Source organism: Camelus bactrianus, chromosome 32, assembly GCF_048773025.1.
Source record: "Camelus bactrianus isolate YW-2024 breed Bactrian camel chromosome 32, ASM4877302v1, whole genome shotgun sequence".
NCBI lineage: Eukaryota > Metazoa > Chordata > Mammalia > Artiodactyla > Camelidae > Camelus > Camelus bactrianus.
In genome coordinates, this window is record NC_133570.1 from 5,531,386 (window position 1) to 5,548,333 (window position 16,948).

Below are 16,948 nucleotides of genomic sequence, written 5' to 3' on the forward strand. Positions count from 1 at the left end.
GTCATAGGCTTCGGACTTGGAAGGCTCCTAGGTTGATGGCACATAAAAAGTTAAATTCAGAGCAGGATTGTAGAAACTGTGGTAAATTTTAAGGGTTTACATTTAACAAATTAATGCCTTTAGTGCACACACAAAATGTATAATGAATTGCCTTATTCACAAGCTAGTTATAGGATTTATTAAAAAATATGAATTCATGGTGCTTTGTAGTCTATGTGGGATCTGGAAATGGGACAGTTTAAAAGTTTAAAGCCATAAAATGTGTGTGTTCTTTCAGTGCTTTCAGTGTATCTCTTGCTGAATCTGTAATCTCATTTGAGAGAATGTCCACAGTTTAAATTCGAGGCCCAGGGTTGAGTGGTACCCCATCACGCCCTGCAGTAAGTCTCACCTTGAGATCGTTTAAGCCAGGGCTTTACTACTTGGAGCTTAGGCCTCTCTGCAGCACTTCCAGCGTAGCCAAGCCCTGGTTTCAGCTGTGGAAGCTCAGATCGTATCTTCTTTTACTAATTCAGAAAGGGGCTTCTTTTCATTGGGTAACTTCTTTCTTAAAACTTTTTGTTGCCTGCCAACTCTTAAACGTGAATATCACTACAGAGATAGGGAACTCCACCTTGTGACAGCAGTCTGTGCCTTTGAACCACAGGAAATTAATCTGGCCAGAAGTTTTCTTGTCCTGCTTCATTCATTCATTATAAAGTCTCTTCTTACCTCAAAACTTGGTGCTTATTTTGAGTAGGGAAATTACCAAGGAATTTATTCTTTGGAAGTTTTCGTAGGCTGCTAAGTATCTTAGGTTCAAATTATCTTCTTAATATTTATTGTTAGGGGATATGAAATTTTTTTATTCTGAGGGAGCCTCATAATAGGTAATGACTTCCAAACTCTTATTGCAAGTCTGACATTCTAGGGTCTCAGTTTATTTAAAATTTTTCAAAAATCTTTGTATGGTGCTGATCTTGATATCAGGAAAGTAAGCTTTTCTCATCATTGATTCATTGATAATACTATTTAAATAATTCTGTTTCATATCTTTAAGTCTAATACTAGTAATGAGATGAAGCTACCGTCACTGAAGGACATTTATCATAAAAAACAAAGGGAGAACAAGCAGTTACCCGAGAGGAATCTCACTTCTGCTTCCAGCTCAGTTCGTCCGCCAGAGGTAAAGTTGCCGGCACCGCTGCGTGGAAGTGGAAGGTGCTTCAGGACTCACTCTCGTCTCGGGCTTCCTGTCCACTAGGAGACCTGAAGCCTACTCGCTTTCAAACAGAGCAGTGGGTACCCTGGCGAGAGCTTACCGTTGTCTGTCTTGTCTTCTAGGTACTGACTCTAGACCCCACGTTACACGTGAAGCCAAATCAGCAGATTTCAGGGATTCACCCCCGTGGCTTTTTGAGTGCCCTTGATGACAGAACATCCTTTTCACCGGACTCTGTTCTGGAACCTAGTATGTCTAGTCACTCTGACGTAGACTCGTTTTCACAGGAAAGTCATGTCGCTTCTCAGTTATCTGGATTCCCAAAGTATCCTTCAAATAAAAAAGTTTCACCAGTGGGTTCTTGGAAAAATCACGCGTTCCACAGCGACAGTAGGACCAGCTCCACGTTTCCTTCCGTATGTACCATTGGCAGTAACGACGTCTCAGTCAGCACCGTGGACGAAGAGGACGCTGTCACGGTAACTTCCGCCTCAGTCAGTCCGTCCCAGCTCCCAGGTGCAGCCAACAGTGTCCCGGACTGCTTTGCACTGGCTTCCCTGGAAGATCCTGTCATACTGTCCAAGTACGTATTTCAGTGACTGGCTTGTGATGTCAGTAGACTTTCTGTGAGGGCCTGCTTGAATGATGGAAATTGTTTTTGTTGAACTTCAGTAATAAAAAATTTTTTAAAATATGTAATATTTTTTAGGTAGAGCATCTAAAAAATAATCCATGTCTTTTTTCCTTCACTTTATTAGTTGTCAATTTGATATTTTAATCTATTATATTTTCTGTGGGTGTACAAAGGGAAGTGGCTGTATTTTTGCTTATGAGAATAATTTTGTTCGTGGTTTTTCTTATTGAGATAGAGTGTGGGGAGATGTTTTCTTAATAACTTTTTCCAATCTTACCAACAGGATCAGGCAGAACCTGAAGGAAAAGCATGCTCGACACATAGCGGATCTTCGAGCTTATTATGAGTCAGAGATAAATAGTTTGAAACAGAAACTGGAGGCAAAAGAAATTTCTGCAGTTGAAGATTGGAAGAAAACCAATCAAATTCTTGTAGATAGGTAAAGCTTGTAATTTAACTGTAAACTTAGTGTTTCTCCACCTTGGATTTATTATTTTCCCTGAAGTATAATCTATCGTGATGATAGAACACTTTGAAAACATGTGCTTTGTATTGGAAAATTTTCACAGAGAAACATGTTTGCCTAAGTAATTATTTTTAAAGATTTGAGCCAACTCACAAAACACTGATAACGGATGAGAACATTTTTTCATGTGGGTGAAATACTGAGACAGTCAAGCAGATTTTGTGTATGTAAAGGAATGTCATTTTTAGGGGGATTAGTACTATGTGTGGATTCCCTAATAAGTCTATGACTGACTGAAGGCCTGGGGTAGTTGTCAACCTTTTTCACACCCAGATATGCTTAACTTTAACCCAGACACTCATGAACCTGTGGAAGTAATTATCTCGTTCAGAAAATCCGTAGAAACACAGGGGAGAATGGTCTTACATTAGGGATGGCTTTACACTTATTTTAGAGAGAATCATTTACAAAATTTGATGCTTTTATACTATTAATAGCAATGTACTTGCAACATACTTTGCGAATGGAATTAAACAGACTGAAAACTGATTGGGGCTAGATGACAGCAAAGAATTCTTCTCCAGGGCAAAAAGACAAAGCCCCTTGAGAAAAGATTAGTAGGGAACTGAAATCTTCTGGTTCAGTTAACAGTTTAACTTGTGGAATTCTAGGAAAACTAGCTACACATTTGTGGCTGCTGTGGTTAACATGCTGTCTTAGTCCTGATTATTTCTATAGCTTCCATTTTGCTGTAGGTGGTGAGGATGGGGGTACAATGGTAGAAGTAATTTGAAAAGAAGCAGAAAAAAAAATCAATTTTAGGTTTTCTGGGACAAAAGGGAAAGATAGCAGGCTAGGGGAAGTCGGTCCTTCTTTTTGTTTTGTTTCCTTTTTTTAAGAAGGCAGCGATGACCACAGGTACTTCCTGTTGGAAAACAGGAAATAGGAAAGCAGCCTACTACCTGTAGACCTTGTTTGGTCCGAGACAGAGTGCAGAGAAGGCATGGAGTAAAGGAGAGCTAATTAAAACATTTTTATGTCTAAAAGCTGTCAGTGCACACAGAGCAGTGGGAGAATGTAGGAGGAGCAAGTTGGGAGTCAGGGTTTTAAATAAGCGGTTGTGTTACAGCAGTAACAGCAGTAACCTGAGGGAATGTCCGATACCACGCAGACAACGAGCAACACGTTCTTTTCTCCTGCTGCCCCCAAGAGCACGTGATTTGGCCTACAGGATAAAGCTATGTGCTAGAGGACAGTAGAGACAAAATGAGAAGTTGCAGTCATTTAGAACTGGGGAAACAATTCACCTAAGACAAAAGCCAGTACTATGTTGTCAGTATACACAGTAGATTTTTTCAGATTTAAAATTGCACATTGGAGAATCCCCCTGCTGCTGCAAATGGGGCTGTTCACACTTAACCTTGTCGCACAGTGGCCACTTAGGGGATGAGACCTATGGCATACCAGAATCAGTGTGGCAATTAAAACAGAACGATAACAGTTAATACACCTACACTTAACTATTTAGTGATCTTTGTTTCAAGAACAGTTTCATCAGTGTTTCATTTTTGTAAAGCATTAATGCATAGTGGTTCAGAGCATGGGCTCTGGAGCCGGACTGCCTGGCTTAGAATCCCAGTGTGACTCGGGAGGAACTTAACTTTTCTGTCTTCGTTTTCTCATTTGTGAAATGAGAATGATAACAACCCTTACTCACAGGATTGTGAGGGTGAATGTAGAGTGCTTGACATAGACTGGGCGTGTGATCAGTGCCACAAAAGTATTAGCTTTTATTCACAATACATCATTAAACACTGGGTCACAAAGTTACCGAATTCTTCCATGTATTTTGTTATTTTGAGGTTCTATGCTAATTAACTTGACAAAGAAAGTAATTATAAGAATAAGCATTCATGCTAATTTGAAACAGTACAGAAGGATTTAATAGGAAGTCTCCCTACCTCAACCTCTCCTTTCACATCCTAGACTTAACTTTTCACATCCTTCTAGAAATCATGATGTATACACATACAGATGTTGTCATAACAAATATAAAGTTACTTTATGCAGTCTTCTATGTCTTACTTCTTATTTTTTAATGTGGTGAAATAACCGTTTTAACTATTTACCATTTTAACTATTTTTAAGTGTACAGTTCAGTGACATTAAGTATATTCACATTGTTACGCTAACATCACCACCATCCATTTTTTAGAACTTTTTATTTTGCAAAACTGTCACTCTGTGCCCATTAAACAACTCCTCCCCACTACCCCGAGCCCGAGCCCTGGGCAACCATCATTCTACTTTCTGTCTCTATTAATTTGATTCTTCTGAGTATCTTGTATAAATGGAATCATACAGTATTTGTCCTTTCGTGACTGGTTTATTTCACTCAGCATGGTGTCCTTGAGGTTCATCCATGTTGTAGCATGTGTTAGAATTTCCTTCCTTTCTACAAATGAATAATACTCTGTTTTGTGTGCACACGTGCACGCGCTCACACACACAGACACTCTCTGCATTTGATTGTTCATCCATTGATGGATACTAGGTTGCATTCATCTTTTGGCTATTGTGAATAATGCTTTCATGAACATTCATGCACAAGAGACTGCTCATATCTTGTTTTTTTCACTTGATATTTCTCAGAGATCTTTTCATATCATTTTTCATTTTCTCCAGAGACCATCATATCGTTAGATTCTTTGGGATATATTTTACTAAAGTGGCATCCTTAGTCTTAGCTTAACATTAAGAATTTGTTTTATGTAATATTTTGGAGGATCAGATTTTTATAATACTTTTAAGGGAAAGGATTTTATCTTCTAATTGTTTTGTTTCAATATATGGTTTTCAGATGTAGCCAGTTAGACATTGCTCTGAATGAAGCTACTAGTCGTGTGAGAGCACTTGAAAATAAGAATAACTTACTGGAAAGAGAAGTGGTAAGTAAACACTCTACTTTTTGTTGTTGTTCTGGTGGCTTAATGTTAAAAATTTAAGACTTTTTATTAATTGAACTTTAGAGACAAATGCATAATTTTATAAAAACATTGGTTATATATTGTCTGTCTTCTTCTTTAGAATGTCTTATTGTTAAGTTTGTATTTTGAGGGCTGCTGGCTTCATATACTATAAACTTTTACCCTTTAATGAAAATTTTTTTTTATTGGGAAATACTTTGCATATCATAAAATCAACCCTTTTAAAGTGTACAATTCAGTGGTTGTTAGTATATTCACAAGTTTGTGCAACTGTCACCACAATCAAGTTTATTTGATTTATTTATCCCCCACCTTTTCCCTCGGTAACCATGGATTTGTTTTCTATGCCTATGCATCTGTTTCTGTTTTGTAAATAAGTTCATTTGTATCATTTTTTTAGATTCCACATGTAAGTGGTAACATATGGTATTTTTCTTTCTCTTTCTGACTTAGTTCACTTTGTATGACAATCTCCATGTCCATCCATGTGGCTGCAAACGGCATTAGTTTATTCTTTTTTATGGCTAAGTAGTATTCCATTGTGTGTGTGTGTGTACATACCACAACTTCTTTATCCAGTTATCTGTCAATGGATATTTAGCTTGCTTCCATGTCTTGGCTATTGTAGATAGTCACCACAATCAATTTTAGAACTTTTTTTTCTCACTCAAAAAGAAACTCCAAACCCCTCAGCCATTATGGGTTTATACACACCCTTCTCCTCAGCCACGAGCAACCAAGACTCTACTTTGTCTTTTTATGGACAGAAGGATTCATACGACGTGTGAACTTATGTGTCTGGCTTCTTTCGCTCAACATCATGTTCTCAAGGTTTATGCACAGTGTAGCGTGGGCCACTACTTCCCTTGTTTTCATGACTGAATAATGTTCCATTGTAGGGCCACACACCACATTCTGCTTATCCGTTCATGAGGCGACGAGTATTTGGGTTATTTTCATGTTTTGGCTATGGTGAATGATAATGCTATGAATGTTTGTATACAAAATTTTATGTGGACGTGTTTTCAGTTTTCTTGGATATGTAACTAGGAATGCATAAACTTTTCCTCTTAAATAACTTTTTTCCAATGCATTACCAAGTTTTATTCTCCTGTGTGTAGCCTTACAAACAATGTTTTGGTGGAAAATGCCAGTTACATTCTAGACATTGTTTCTTTGTCTTTGATGGTTTTTTTTTTTTTTTTATCTTTATCTCCTCCTCAGTTGTAAACTTCATGAAGTCAGGGACCTGTCTTTGTGTTAATCTTATATTTCTGGCACCCTAGTGCCCAGCACCTAGTGAATATTATTCAATTAGTGATTACTGCATGAGTATTAATGTATCAGATGTATTTTGAATTTTCTCTTTTATTTTCCTAGTAAATGAGAGAATAGGATAAGAAATGCCTTTTTTCCTCTAAATATTAATGTGGGACAACAAATCCTAGCTGTACTTTCATAGTCACTGCCCGAGGGCCATGGTTATATTTTCCTCCTTTAAGTGACCTACAGGTGAGCCCTGGAATCATAGAGCATCAGGCAGTGGTTTTCTGTGTATTATTCTGTAGAGTAGTCCTTTCTAGTCTCCAGCCCAGGATATAACGATATGTTACGTTTGTTCATTTCCATTTATGGTTTGTTTTATTACTTTTCTGTGTCTTAATATCTGCAGTTTATTAGCTGCTATTGATACATTTTTTTTTTAAATTAAAAATAATGTATTATCCTTGTCTTTTGTAGAGTGATTTCAGAGAACGCTTCAACGCAGCCAGCAGTGCCTCCAAAATTTTGCAGGAAAGAATTGAGGAAATGAGAACAAGTAATAAAGAAAAAGACAATACCATTATTCGGCTAAAATCTAGACTTCAGGATTTAGAAGAGGCATTTGAGAATGCTTACAAACTCTCAGATGATAAGGAGGCGAGACTAAAACAAGAAAACAAAATGTTTCAAGATGTAAGTGGCAAGTGATGGTATCTCAGTGACACGGTTGGCTAAAAGTGATTTCAGATACTCTGGTCTAACAAGCTGTTATGACTTTTTCCACGTTTGTTTTCATTTTACATAACTTTACTGTAGCTGCAAGTATACGTATTGCCTTCTGATTGAGTCAGCTGGGTCTTATCTTGAAGCAGGAAGTTGGGCTTTCAGAACTGGTGTCACTCCCACGCCTTTCTGTCTCTAGCAGGTCGGCTTTGAGCTGTCTTAAGTCAACATCTGTGTGTCTGGTAAAACGAACCAGATTTACAGCGGCTTGGTAGAATTTTTAACTTTGATTTAATTTCACTTAAAATTTAGAATTGTGTAACCTTGAAACCGGCTCAGGTTTCAGGTTGTTTTTTTTTTCCCCTAAGTTTTTCTTAATATCCTTTGTCATGGGACATAAAAATCTGAAAGTATTTCAGCTGTTGAAGTTTTCTTCCTGGTAGCTTTAGATTTGATTCTTGCTGCTTTGTTTTTTTGAAGTTTCTTTTCATGAAGGTAATACATATAAATAGTTTAAATAGTCAAAACTGAAATGAGAAACAGCAGTCTCCTCCACCTCGCCCTGCCTTGGAGTCCTTTACCTTAGAGGCCATTATTTTCAGCTCTTTATGCTATTTCTTCTAAAGGTTTGCTCATGTTTCTAAACAACAAACTTACATTGCTCTTTTCCCTGTCAGTTTCAGACGTTGTATATTGACTTCCTTCTGTGCAAGGTCACGGTTTAGCTCCCCACACAAACTCTTCTCCCCCTCCTTCCAGTGTGGTTCGTATATTTAATGGATTCTAAGAAGCTTATTCTTTTACATTTCGACAGCTCTGACATTGGACTGCATGTTTACATTACAGTGTTATATTTTACCTGGCAGCATTTTTTTCTCTTAGTATTTTAGTAAATAATAATACATAAAGTAGTATGATTTCCAGTCAGTGTTGTCTTAGATTTTAAATATAATGTATTGTCATTTATAGGTGAATCAGAATTCAGTATTATGTCGATGCACATATTTTTCAGAGCTAAGCTGCAGTGTTCAGTGATTATATTTCCTGTCTCTTACAACGTTTATTATTCCTAGCTTAATAATTGCCTTCTTAAAAATCTGCTTAGTTTTTTATATGCACAGAGCTTACTTTCCCCCCGCCTCCCCAGTACGCTTGCTTCAGTCTGAACTGATTGCCCTTCAGGTCTCTTACACAGATTTCTAGGACTTGACTTGGTCATCATCTTAGGAATTGTGTTTGACTCTTCCCTGCATTGTGTCGGTCGTTTTGTGTGGGTCCTGTATCTTCTTTCTTGGTCTAACAGTTTGGCTAGAGTACACTTCCCTAGGAAAAGGAAGGCATGAGAGACATTTTGAGGCCTTCCATATCTGAAAACTTTTGTAGTTGCAGTCACACTTTTCTTTTTAAAAAAATGCTTTTTTTTTTTTTTTTAGAATAGTTAGAATTACAGAAAAATTAAGATGGTAGAGTGTTCCCATACACCCCACACCATGTCCCGTGTTACTAACATTTTACATTAGTGTGGCACTTTTGCCACAATTAATGAACCGATATTGGTATATCATTATTAAGTAAACTCCATAATTTATTCAGATTTCCTTAGTTTTTTCCTAGTGTTCTTTTTCTGCCCCAGGACTCCTTCCAGGACATCATATTACTCTAAGCCGTCCTGTCTCCAGAGGCTCCTCTTGGCTGTGACGGCTTCTCGGACTCCCCTTGCTGTTCATAACCTTCCCAGTTTGGAAAAGTACTGGTCAGGTAGTTTGTAGAATGTCCCTTGAGATTCGTCTGATGTTTTTCTCATGATTAGACTGGGGTTATTTGGAGGAAAATCTCAGAGATAAAGTACCATTTTCAGCATGTCATATCAGCAAGCCTTATGTTTTTTATTCCTTTACAGTCATTTTAGTAAAGTTTCAGGAAGGAGCACACAGAAGCGCTGTTCCGTATGCCGTGTTTGGTTAGAACTTTCCATAGTTGGATTGTTACTGTTCTTATTCGTATGCATTAATAGAATAATTCTAGCTTCTGTGAGTACATGAGCTCCTGGTTTTTAAAACTTGTACTTGTGCTTTTTGCTTTAACATAATATCAGACTTACAGAAAGTTGTAAAGACTGTATAAAGAATTTACATATACCCTTCATCTCTATTCTGAATGTTAACATTTTACAGTATGTGCTTTATCAGTATGTCCACATGTAAAGATTTTTTTCTAAACTAGTTGAGAGTAAGTTGGAGATACACTGCACCTTTTCCACTAAATACTTCAAGGTATGCTTAAAAATGAGGCCAGTCTTTTACATAACCACTGCAAAATTAGGAAGTTAACATAAATAGAGTCATCTTATTTAATTTGTACACTCCATTCAGTTTTTGCAAATTATACTACAAATGCTCCTTATATCAAAAGAAATTTTCTTTTCCCTTGTTCAGGATCTGATCCAGGATTGCATGTTGCATTGAGTTGTCGCATCTCTTTTATCTCCTTTAATCTGGAGCAGTTCCTCAGTTTTCCTTTGTCTTTTATAGCCTTAAAACTCTTTGAAGATCATAGACTAATTATTTTAGAGAACTATGCTTTCTAACATGGTAGCCACTAGCTACATGTGACTATTTAAACTTACACTGATTACAGTGAAGTGAAAGGAGAGACTCAGTCCCTCAGTTGCACTGGCCACATTTCAGGTGCTCAGTAGTCCGATGTGGGTAGTGGCCACTGCATGGGGCAGTGCAGTGGGAGAGTGCCTCCGTCCTTGCAGGAAGTTCTGCTGGACGGCACACTGTAGGGGTTTGGGTGTGTGTTTCATCGCAGTTAGCTTCCAGTTGTCCCAATGCACAGGAGTCACCCCACAGCAGTGAGCGGAGCCCTCCTGGCACGTCCTATCAGGAGGGACGTGTGAACTTCAGATGCTAACTCTGGTCACTTGGTTAAGGTAGTGCTTGCCAGGGCTCCCTGCTGTAAAGTTATATCCTGCCCCTCATTGGAAATAATAGTAATTGATAAGAGAGTAATTTGTATAATTTAAGACTCTGTAAGTCACGTTCTTCTCATCAGCTTTACCCACTAGCTTTAGCCTGCCCTGAGGAGTCATGTGTGAAACCAGTAATTACTGTGGTGGTGGCCAAATGGTGTTTTTTCTCGTTGTTATTCCTTCTACCTTCTGGAATGAGGAGCCTTCCTTTCTCCTTTATTTATACTAATCAATGGAACTTGTGGATCTTATTTTATTCAGTGAAGTTACAGTCTTTTTCACCATGGTTTTTATTTTGATGCCTCGTCTTAGCTTTGGCCAGAGGGGTACGTGTGCAGCCGGCTTCGGTGGCCTTCTGACACGTTGCCAGCATGCTCTGAGCCCCTCCAGGTGTCCTGCCACAGCGAGACGTTCCAGGCTCATCCTGTGCTTTTCTAGCCCCAGCCCGAAGTCATTTTTCTGAGGAGTCCTGTTTCCTTTAAGTGCAGAGTGGTACTTAGAAGCTTAGGTCTAGGTATGTTTATGTTTTTAGTTATTCGAAAACCCACCACAGTTATGTTTGAGTAGCAGTGAAGCAGCAAAGGAAAGCTAGAATGTTGTTTTCAGTTGACATTACATGAATATTGCCAGTGATAACAGTGACTTCTTTTGCATCTGTCATGTCATGTATGTAAGCATATGGAAAGGTACAGAGAATAATTACTGAATACCCGTATGCTGGCCACCCAAGTCATAGCAGAAACACTTTCTTCTGTTCCTTCCTCTCCCTCCCTGGAGGTACCCGCTGTGCTAAATGTGCTCTTGGTTATCCCTATGGGTTGCTTTTTGCTTTTATGACATATGCATGTGTCTTTAAACAATACGTAAGTAGCGTTTTGTATGTTCTTAAACTATATATGGATTGAACTGCATATATCCTTCTGCAGCCTGTTTTTTCCTCTCAACGTTGCTTCTGAGATTTACTATGTTGATACATGTAGCTTTTATTCACTTGTATTGAAACATTTGTTTTTGAACTATTTCTGGCATACACAAAGATGTGGAGAATACTGTCACAAATACATTGGGACCTACCACCCACGTGAAGAATTAAAATGCTTCAGATACTGAAGCCCCCCACATACCCTCTTCTGATCACCTCTGCCTCGCTAGAAGTAGCTGGGCTGAATGGTGTAAATGTGATTCCTGTGTCTGTCTTTGTGTCATCACACGTGTGCGGATGCTCCATCACTGATGTTTGTTTGACATATCTTGAATATCTTTTATATAGATGCTGCCATCCTGTATTTACTGTTCTGCAGCTTTTCCCATTTGTAAGACTTGTCCAAGCTGATACATGCAGCACCAGCTCATTTCTCATCCCTGTGTAGTATTCCATCGTGTGAATCTTCAATGATTTGTTTATGTATCTTTCTGTTGCCAGGTTCTTTTGTTGCTGTTATGAGCAGCACTACCATGACCATGTCAATACATGTCTCCCATGCAAATGTGTGCAAGTACCTCTAGGGTATTTTTCCAATTACCAGAGCTGCAAAACAAGTGACCCCAAAACTGGACATGTTCTGATAGTGGACTCAGTGGTCTAGGAGCTTGGACTGGGCATAGCAGGGACAGCTTCCCTCCACCCTGTGGGATCTAGTACCTCAGCTGGAAACTCCGAGGTTGGGGGCCTTTGAGGGTGGCTGCAGTTCCTCTCCATGTAGCCTCATTTGGGCTTCTTGGCAGCATGATGGCTGAGTACCAAGGACAGGCCTCCTGAGAGAGCATCCTGACAGCCAAGCCTTTTGTGACTAACATCACTTCTGTCACATTGTTTGTTAAGCAGTCCCAAAGGACTGCCTAGGTTCAAGGGAAGAGGAAATAGACACCACCTCTCAGTGGGGCGTAGCAAGGTTCTAGAAGAACTTGTGTGAACAGAAGTATTGCTGTGAACATCTAGGGGAAGTGCCATTGTCACAAGAGTATGTGTACCTATGAGTGCAGTGGCTGGGACACAGACGAGCACTGTCACCTTCATTAGACAGTTGCTAAATTGCTCTCTGAAGTGGTTGCACCAATTATTTTCCCGCTGGTAATGTATGAGAATTCTTATTTTTCTAGGTTATTTCCAGTGCTTAGACTTGTCAGACCTCTTTGCCAGTTTGATTGATGTTCAGTGGTTATATGTACTATATATGGTTGGCATTTCACTTTACTTGTGGTATCATTTACAGGGTGCAAGTTTTGTATTTTTTTTTTAAATGGCAGTACCAGGGACTGAACCCAGGACCCGTGCATGCTAAGCACACACTCTGCCACTGAGCTGTACCCTCCCAACAAGTTCTGTATTTTAATGTCCAAAATACAGTCTTTATTTATGGTTTGGGCATGTCTTGTTTACAGAATCTTTTTCTACCCCAAAATTGGAAAGTTGTTCTCTCATATATTGCCTTCTAAAATTATAAAGCTTTACTTTATATATTTAGGACTTTAATCTACCCCATATTACCTCTCATCTATGGTGTGTGATCAGAACTTAACTTCATTGTTTTTCCAGATGATTAACCGGTTGCCCCAGTACCATTTTTTTAACAGATCTTTTCCTTACTGACTTTTTAAAAAAAATTGTTTATTTTTTTATTGAAATATTGTTGATTTACAATGTTATTTGTTTCTGGTGTACACATAGTGATTCAGTTACATTATATATATTCTTTCATGTTCTTTTTCATAATAGGCTATTACAAGTTATTAAATATGGTTCCCTGTGTTCTACAGTAGGACCTTCTTATTTATCTATTCTGTATATACTAGTTTGTATCTGCTAACCCAGACTCCCAATTTATCTCTTCCCTGCCTGGTAACTATAAGTTTGTTTTCTATGTCTATGAGTCTGTTTCTGTTTTGTAAATAAATTCATTTTATCATGGCATCTTTTTTTTCCCCACATACACATTTTTTTTCCCTGACTATTTGAGAGTAAGTTGCAGACATTGTGCCCTTTACCTCACACTTTCGTACTTAGCCACAGACGGTTATCCAAATAAAGAAATCTGATAGTGGTGCAGTCCATGTCCGGATTGTTCCCTTATGGCCTTTTTCCCCAATCCAGGATCTAACCCAGGGTCATGACTTACGTTCACTTATCTCTTTAGCTGCCTTTAATCTGAAACATGTGTTAACCTTTTTCTTTCATGACTCTGACATTTGTGAAGAGTATGGGTGGTTATTTTATAGACTGTCCCTCAGTTGATATTATAATATTTAAATGTGGTGCAATTCTTTGTTTTTCCTTGTAGCTTTTAGGAGAGTATGAGTCCCTTGGAAAAGAACACGAAAGAGTAAAGGTAATGGTTGATGACTCATGAAAAGCGTTGGCCCCTCTCTCCCTTTCTTCTCCCCTGCTCTGTCCCCATCTAGCTATTTGAACTTGACCACTCACTTCTCTTGTGTCAGTATCCTTATTTTCAAATATCTGCCAATGTAACTCAGAAGTTTGTTGGATTTGTTAATTTCGCAAATATTTATTGAATGGCTGTTGCATTTGAGATGATATGAAATTTTTAGAAGAGTGTAGAATGCCAACAGATGCAAATAATTATTTAATGCTATTTAAATATAAAGTTTTATTTTCAAAATAATAGCTTTATGTAGGGTTGAGTTGATTATATTTGAATTCTTAATTAAAACTCTGTTTGGGGTCTACGTATTTGAATTCACTGAAACCCCACAGTAAGTAAGTGGGGTCCAAGTATTTCTGTTGCATAAAATGCAGGGTTGTGATTATTCAAGGTTAGTGAAAAGGCCTGCACAGCTGGGTGGCCCAGATGTCGGGGGCTCAGGGGCCAGTCATTATATCTGAAACCTCATCATTGCAGGTTTTAGCTTTGCTACTTACTGACGTTTTAGTCAAATTGGTGGCTAAAACATGTCCATTTTAATACTGATTGTTTCTAATCAAATAAAGCACAGTAGGCTTTACCTATTAAACAGCAGGCTTACACATAGCTGTTTGTATAAACCCGTGTTTTGCGCTCTCATTTTCCCCTTAAATTATGTGTATTGGCTCTCTGGTTGATGCCATATGTGCTGAGTTTCTGCATAATTTTCTTTGTAGTTCTTTGGTGTAGTCTTAGATTAGTTTTGTATTATGCATTTTAAAATAAAAGGAATACATCTGAATGTTTATCTTCAGCTATCTGAATTTTTCCTTTATTTTCACAGGATACATTAAATACAACCGAGAACAAATTGCTTGATGCACATACTCAGATTTCTGATCTGAAAAGGTAAAATACATTGTCTTACTAATAAGCAAATACCTCTAACTGTTCTTTCAGTCCTTAAATATATGTCTATATTAAAAGTGATGAAAACGAGGATTTTGAAGCACTTTGAAATTAGATTTTATCTTCATCTTCCCTTGACCTGGAAATACATTTGATTTTAGCTAAAGATTTTTAAATGATTAAACTGTATTGGTGGCTGTGTCTGAAAGGCATGCATGTCCCTAAACGTAATATATATTTACTTAGCATAGGTGAAACCTAGGTGACAGTAAAGCATTGAAAAGCATTCTAAGAAGCAGTCTGGTTCACTGAATTACTTTTGTGCTCCAGAAGGAAAACCACATTCACACCAATTTTGTGGTCAGCTGCTTGCTTAGAGACCTGGCTTAGGGACTATGTTCGTGATCTGATGGGCTTGATTAAGTAGGAACAGTGTCATAAGTGGCCCCTGTGGCAAGTGGTTAGAAACTTCTAATTGGCTTTAGAGTACATTTTTGTATTTTTTATTTGGAGAGAAGTAATGTCCCTCATTTAGAGATTTTACTGTACTCTTAAGGACTTCCCATAGGAAGGAACAAGAACGCTGTCTAGCTTTCTTGTCTGCTCAAGTCTTTTCTGTGATACATTCAATTTTAGGGATTGTTTCCGTATCAGATTGGTATAAAGCATCAGTCCTGTTAAAGTTTTCTTTCTCGAACCTTCCTTGCAACAGAGTAGCTAAGAATTTGAGTTTAAACGTTGAGATGAAGACATATTCAGTTTAAAAGAAGAGAAAGAATGCCAAAATATCCTCAAAACAATTGGCCAGGGTACCTATTTCCTGTTGGTAAACTTGGAAGTAAGCTTTTATTCCGAACAGGGTGCAAATTTGGTAAGCTGCCTGTGGGCTGAGAATTGTTCAGGACAGGAAGTTCTTTTTATTATCTCTGCTTTGGATGGTAGGCCTGCTTCCTCTCTTGTGAGAGCCTGTGTATATTTCATATGAATACATACATATTAGACTTAAGTATGTTAGAATTGAAATTTATTTGATTGCTTGAACTTACTATTTTCATTTAATTTATACTATGTGTTTTGATCTGCAGTCAAATTTATTTTTTATTTGCTGTATTAAGTCCATTTGTTGTTCCCTTTTCCTTCAGTTGTGGCATATGAAATGCTCCTGTGTAGAATTTTTTCTATTTGCCTTTCTATTTATTCTTCCTGATTTTGTTCAGCTTTTTAAAGTTGAATGGTGGGATTTTACTATGAAAAAGACACATGGATTTGCAGCTCTTTTGTCACCCTAAAAGTATCTGTTAAAATAAGTAATTTATAGTTGAGCTGAATTTTAAGTTTGTTGTTTGTTTATTGAAATGTACTTAATTTGTCTTATTGCTTTTGAATTAGAACAATTTCAAAACTTGAAGCTCAGGTCAAGCAAGTAGAGCATGAAAACATGTTAAGTCTTCGTCATAATTCTAAAACTCCCATGAGACCCTCACGTGCCAAGTAAGTTATTTTGTTTAATCTCTGTAAAGCTAGAAATAGTGCACCCTGTCATTGAACTGAGATGCTCATCTGTCTAAATCATGAGAAAGACAGGGTTGAAGGTCATTATGGAACATAGATGTGTAAAAGCATCTAATTGTTAGATGTCCTGAAAGCTCTTATGCAGAGGCGTTTGCCAGAGAGAGGGAATAGTAGAACCAGACTGGGGTGAGGAGAATTGGGATGTTTTTGTTTCTGACTGTGCCCAGCTGTGTGACCTTAGGCAAATCACTTATTTTTTTGGAGCTCAGTTGTATCATCTGTAGACAAGAACATTAGGCTGGCACATCTCAAAATTCCAGAAATTTTATTCCCATGTTAATGGAAAGACTTACAGAGGTGATCTTCATTAGGCTGTATGGATTTCTCTTTAGTTTTTCAAAATTAGCTTTGTTATAATCTAAGAGTATTACCTTGATAATACATTTACGGAGTAAGTGTTTTTCGTATTAGAATTGTTTTTTTTTGTTATGATGTTGATGTAAGTAGTATTAAGTGAGTAGATAACTTCCTAATATTGATGTTTTATCAGAAAAAAATTTAATTGTAAATGTTAACCTTTCTAAATTGTAATTGTCAAATGAGAAACTTTTTCTAGATCTTTACTAATTAATCTCTGTGGGACATAATGAATTATTTAAATAAAAATTGTGTAAATAACTGAAGTTGGACATTTGAGATTGAACAAAAGGGAGGACTACGGTTTGAATCAGGGAGGACCTTTCTGTGGAGATGACGTGTGAGCTGAGAGGTGAGGTGTGTGCAGAGTTGTTTAGGTGGGAGGTGTGGAGGGGAAGGGGGTGTTCTAGGTAGAGAAATTTCTCTTGTTAAGTCCTGAGGTAGGAAAGAGCTTAGTTTTATGTCTGAAGAACCCAGAGGAGGCTAGTGTGGCCTGACTGTTC

General features: G+C 37.8%; 1 protein-coding gene across 13 annotated transcripts in view; it reads left to right on the forward strand.

Moving 5' to 3' along the window:
* Positions 1-16,948, forward strand: part of MPHOSPH9 (M-phase phosphoprotein 9) — a 50,719-nt gene that overhangs the window by 18,477 nt on the left and 15,294 nt on the right. For 11 of the 13 annotated variants that reach the window (XR_012503676.1, XR_012503678.1, XM_074356423.1 and 8 more), the window contains 8 exons: positions 1,040-1,165; positions 1,324-1,784; positions 2,119-2,274; positions 5,162-5,249; positions 7,029-7,244; positions 13,527-13,574; positions 14,452-14,516; positions 15,906-16,007. Coding sequence is in view for 11 of the 13 variants with exons in the window: in XM_074356423.1 (XP_074212524.1) it covers positions 1,040-1,165; positions 1,324-1,784; positions 2,119-2,274; positions 5,162-5,249; positions 7,029-7,244; positions 13,527-13,574; positions 14,452-14,516; positions 15,906-16,007 (1,262 nt within the window). In the remaining 2 variants the exon portion in view is untranslated. The remainder of the gene's footprint in view (positions 1-1,039; positions 1,166-1,323; positions 1,785-2,118; positions 2,275-5,161; positions 5,250-7,028; positions 7,245-13,526; positions 13,575-14,451; positions 14,517-15,905; positions 16,008-16,948) is intronic. The other 2 variants (XM_074356427.1, XM_074356428.1) reach the window with 1 other exon arrangement.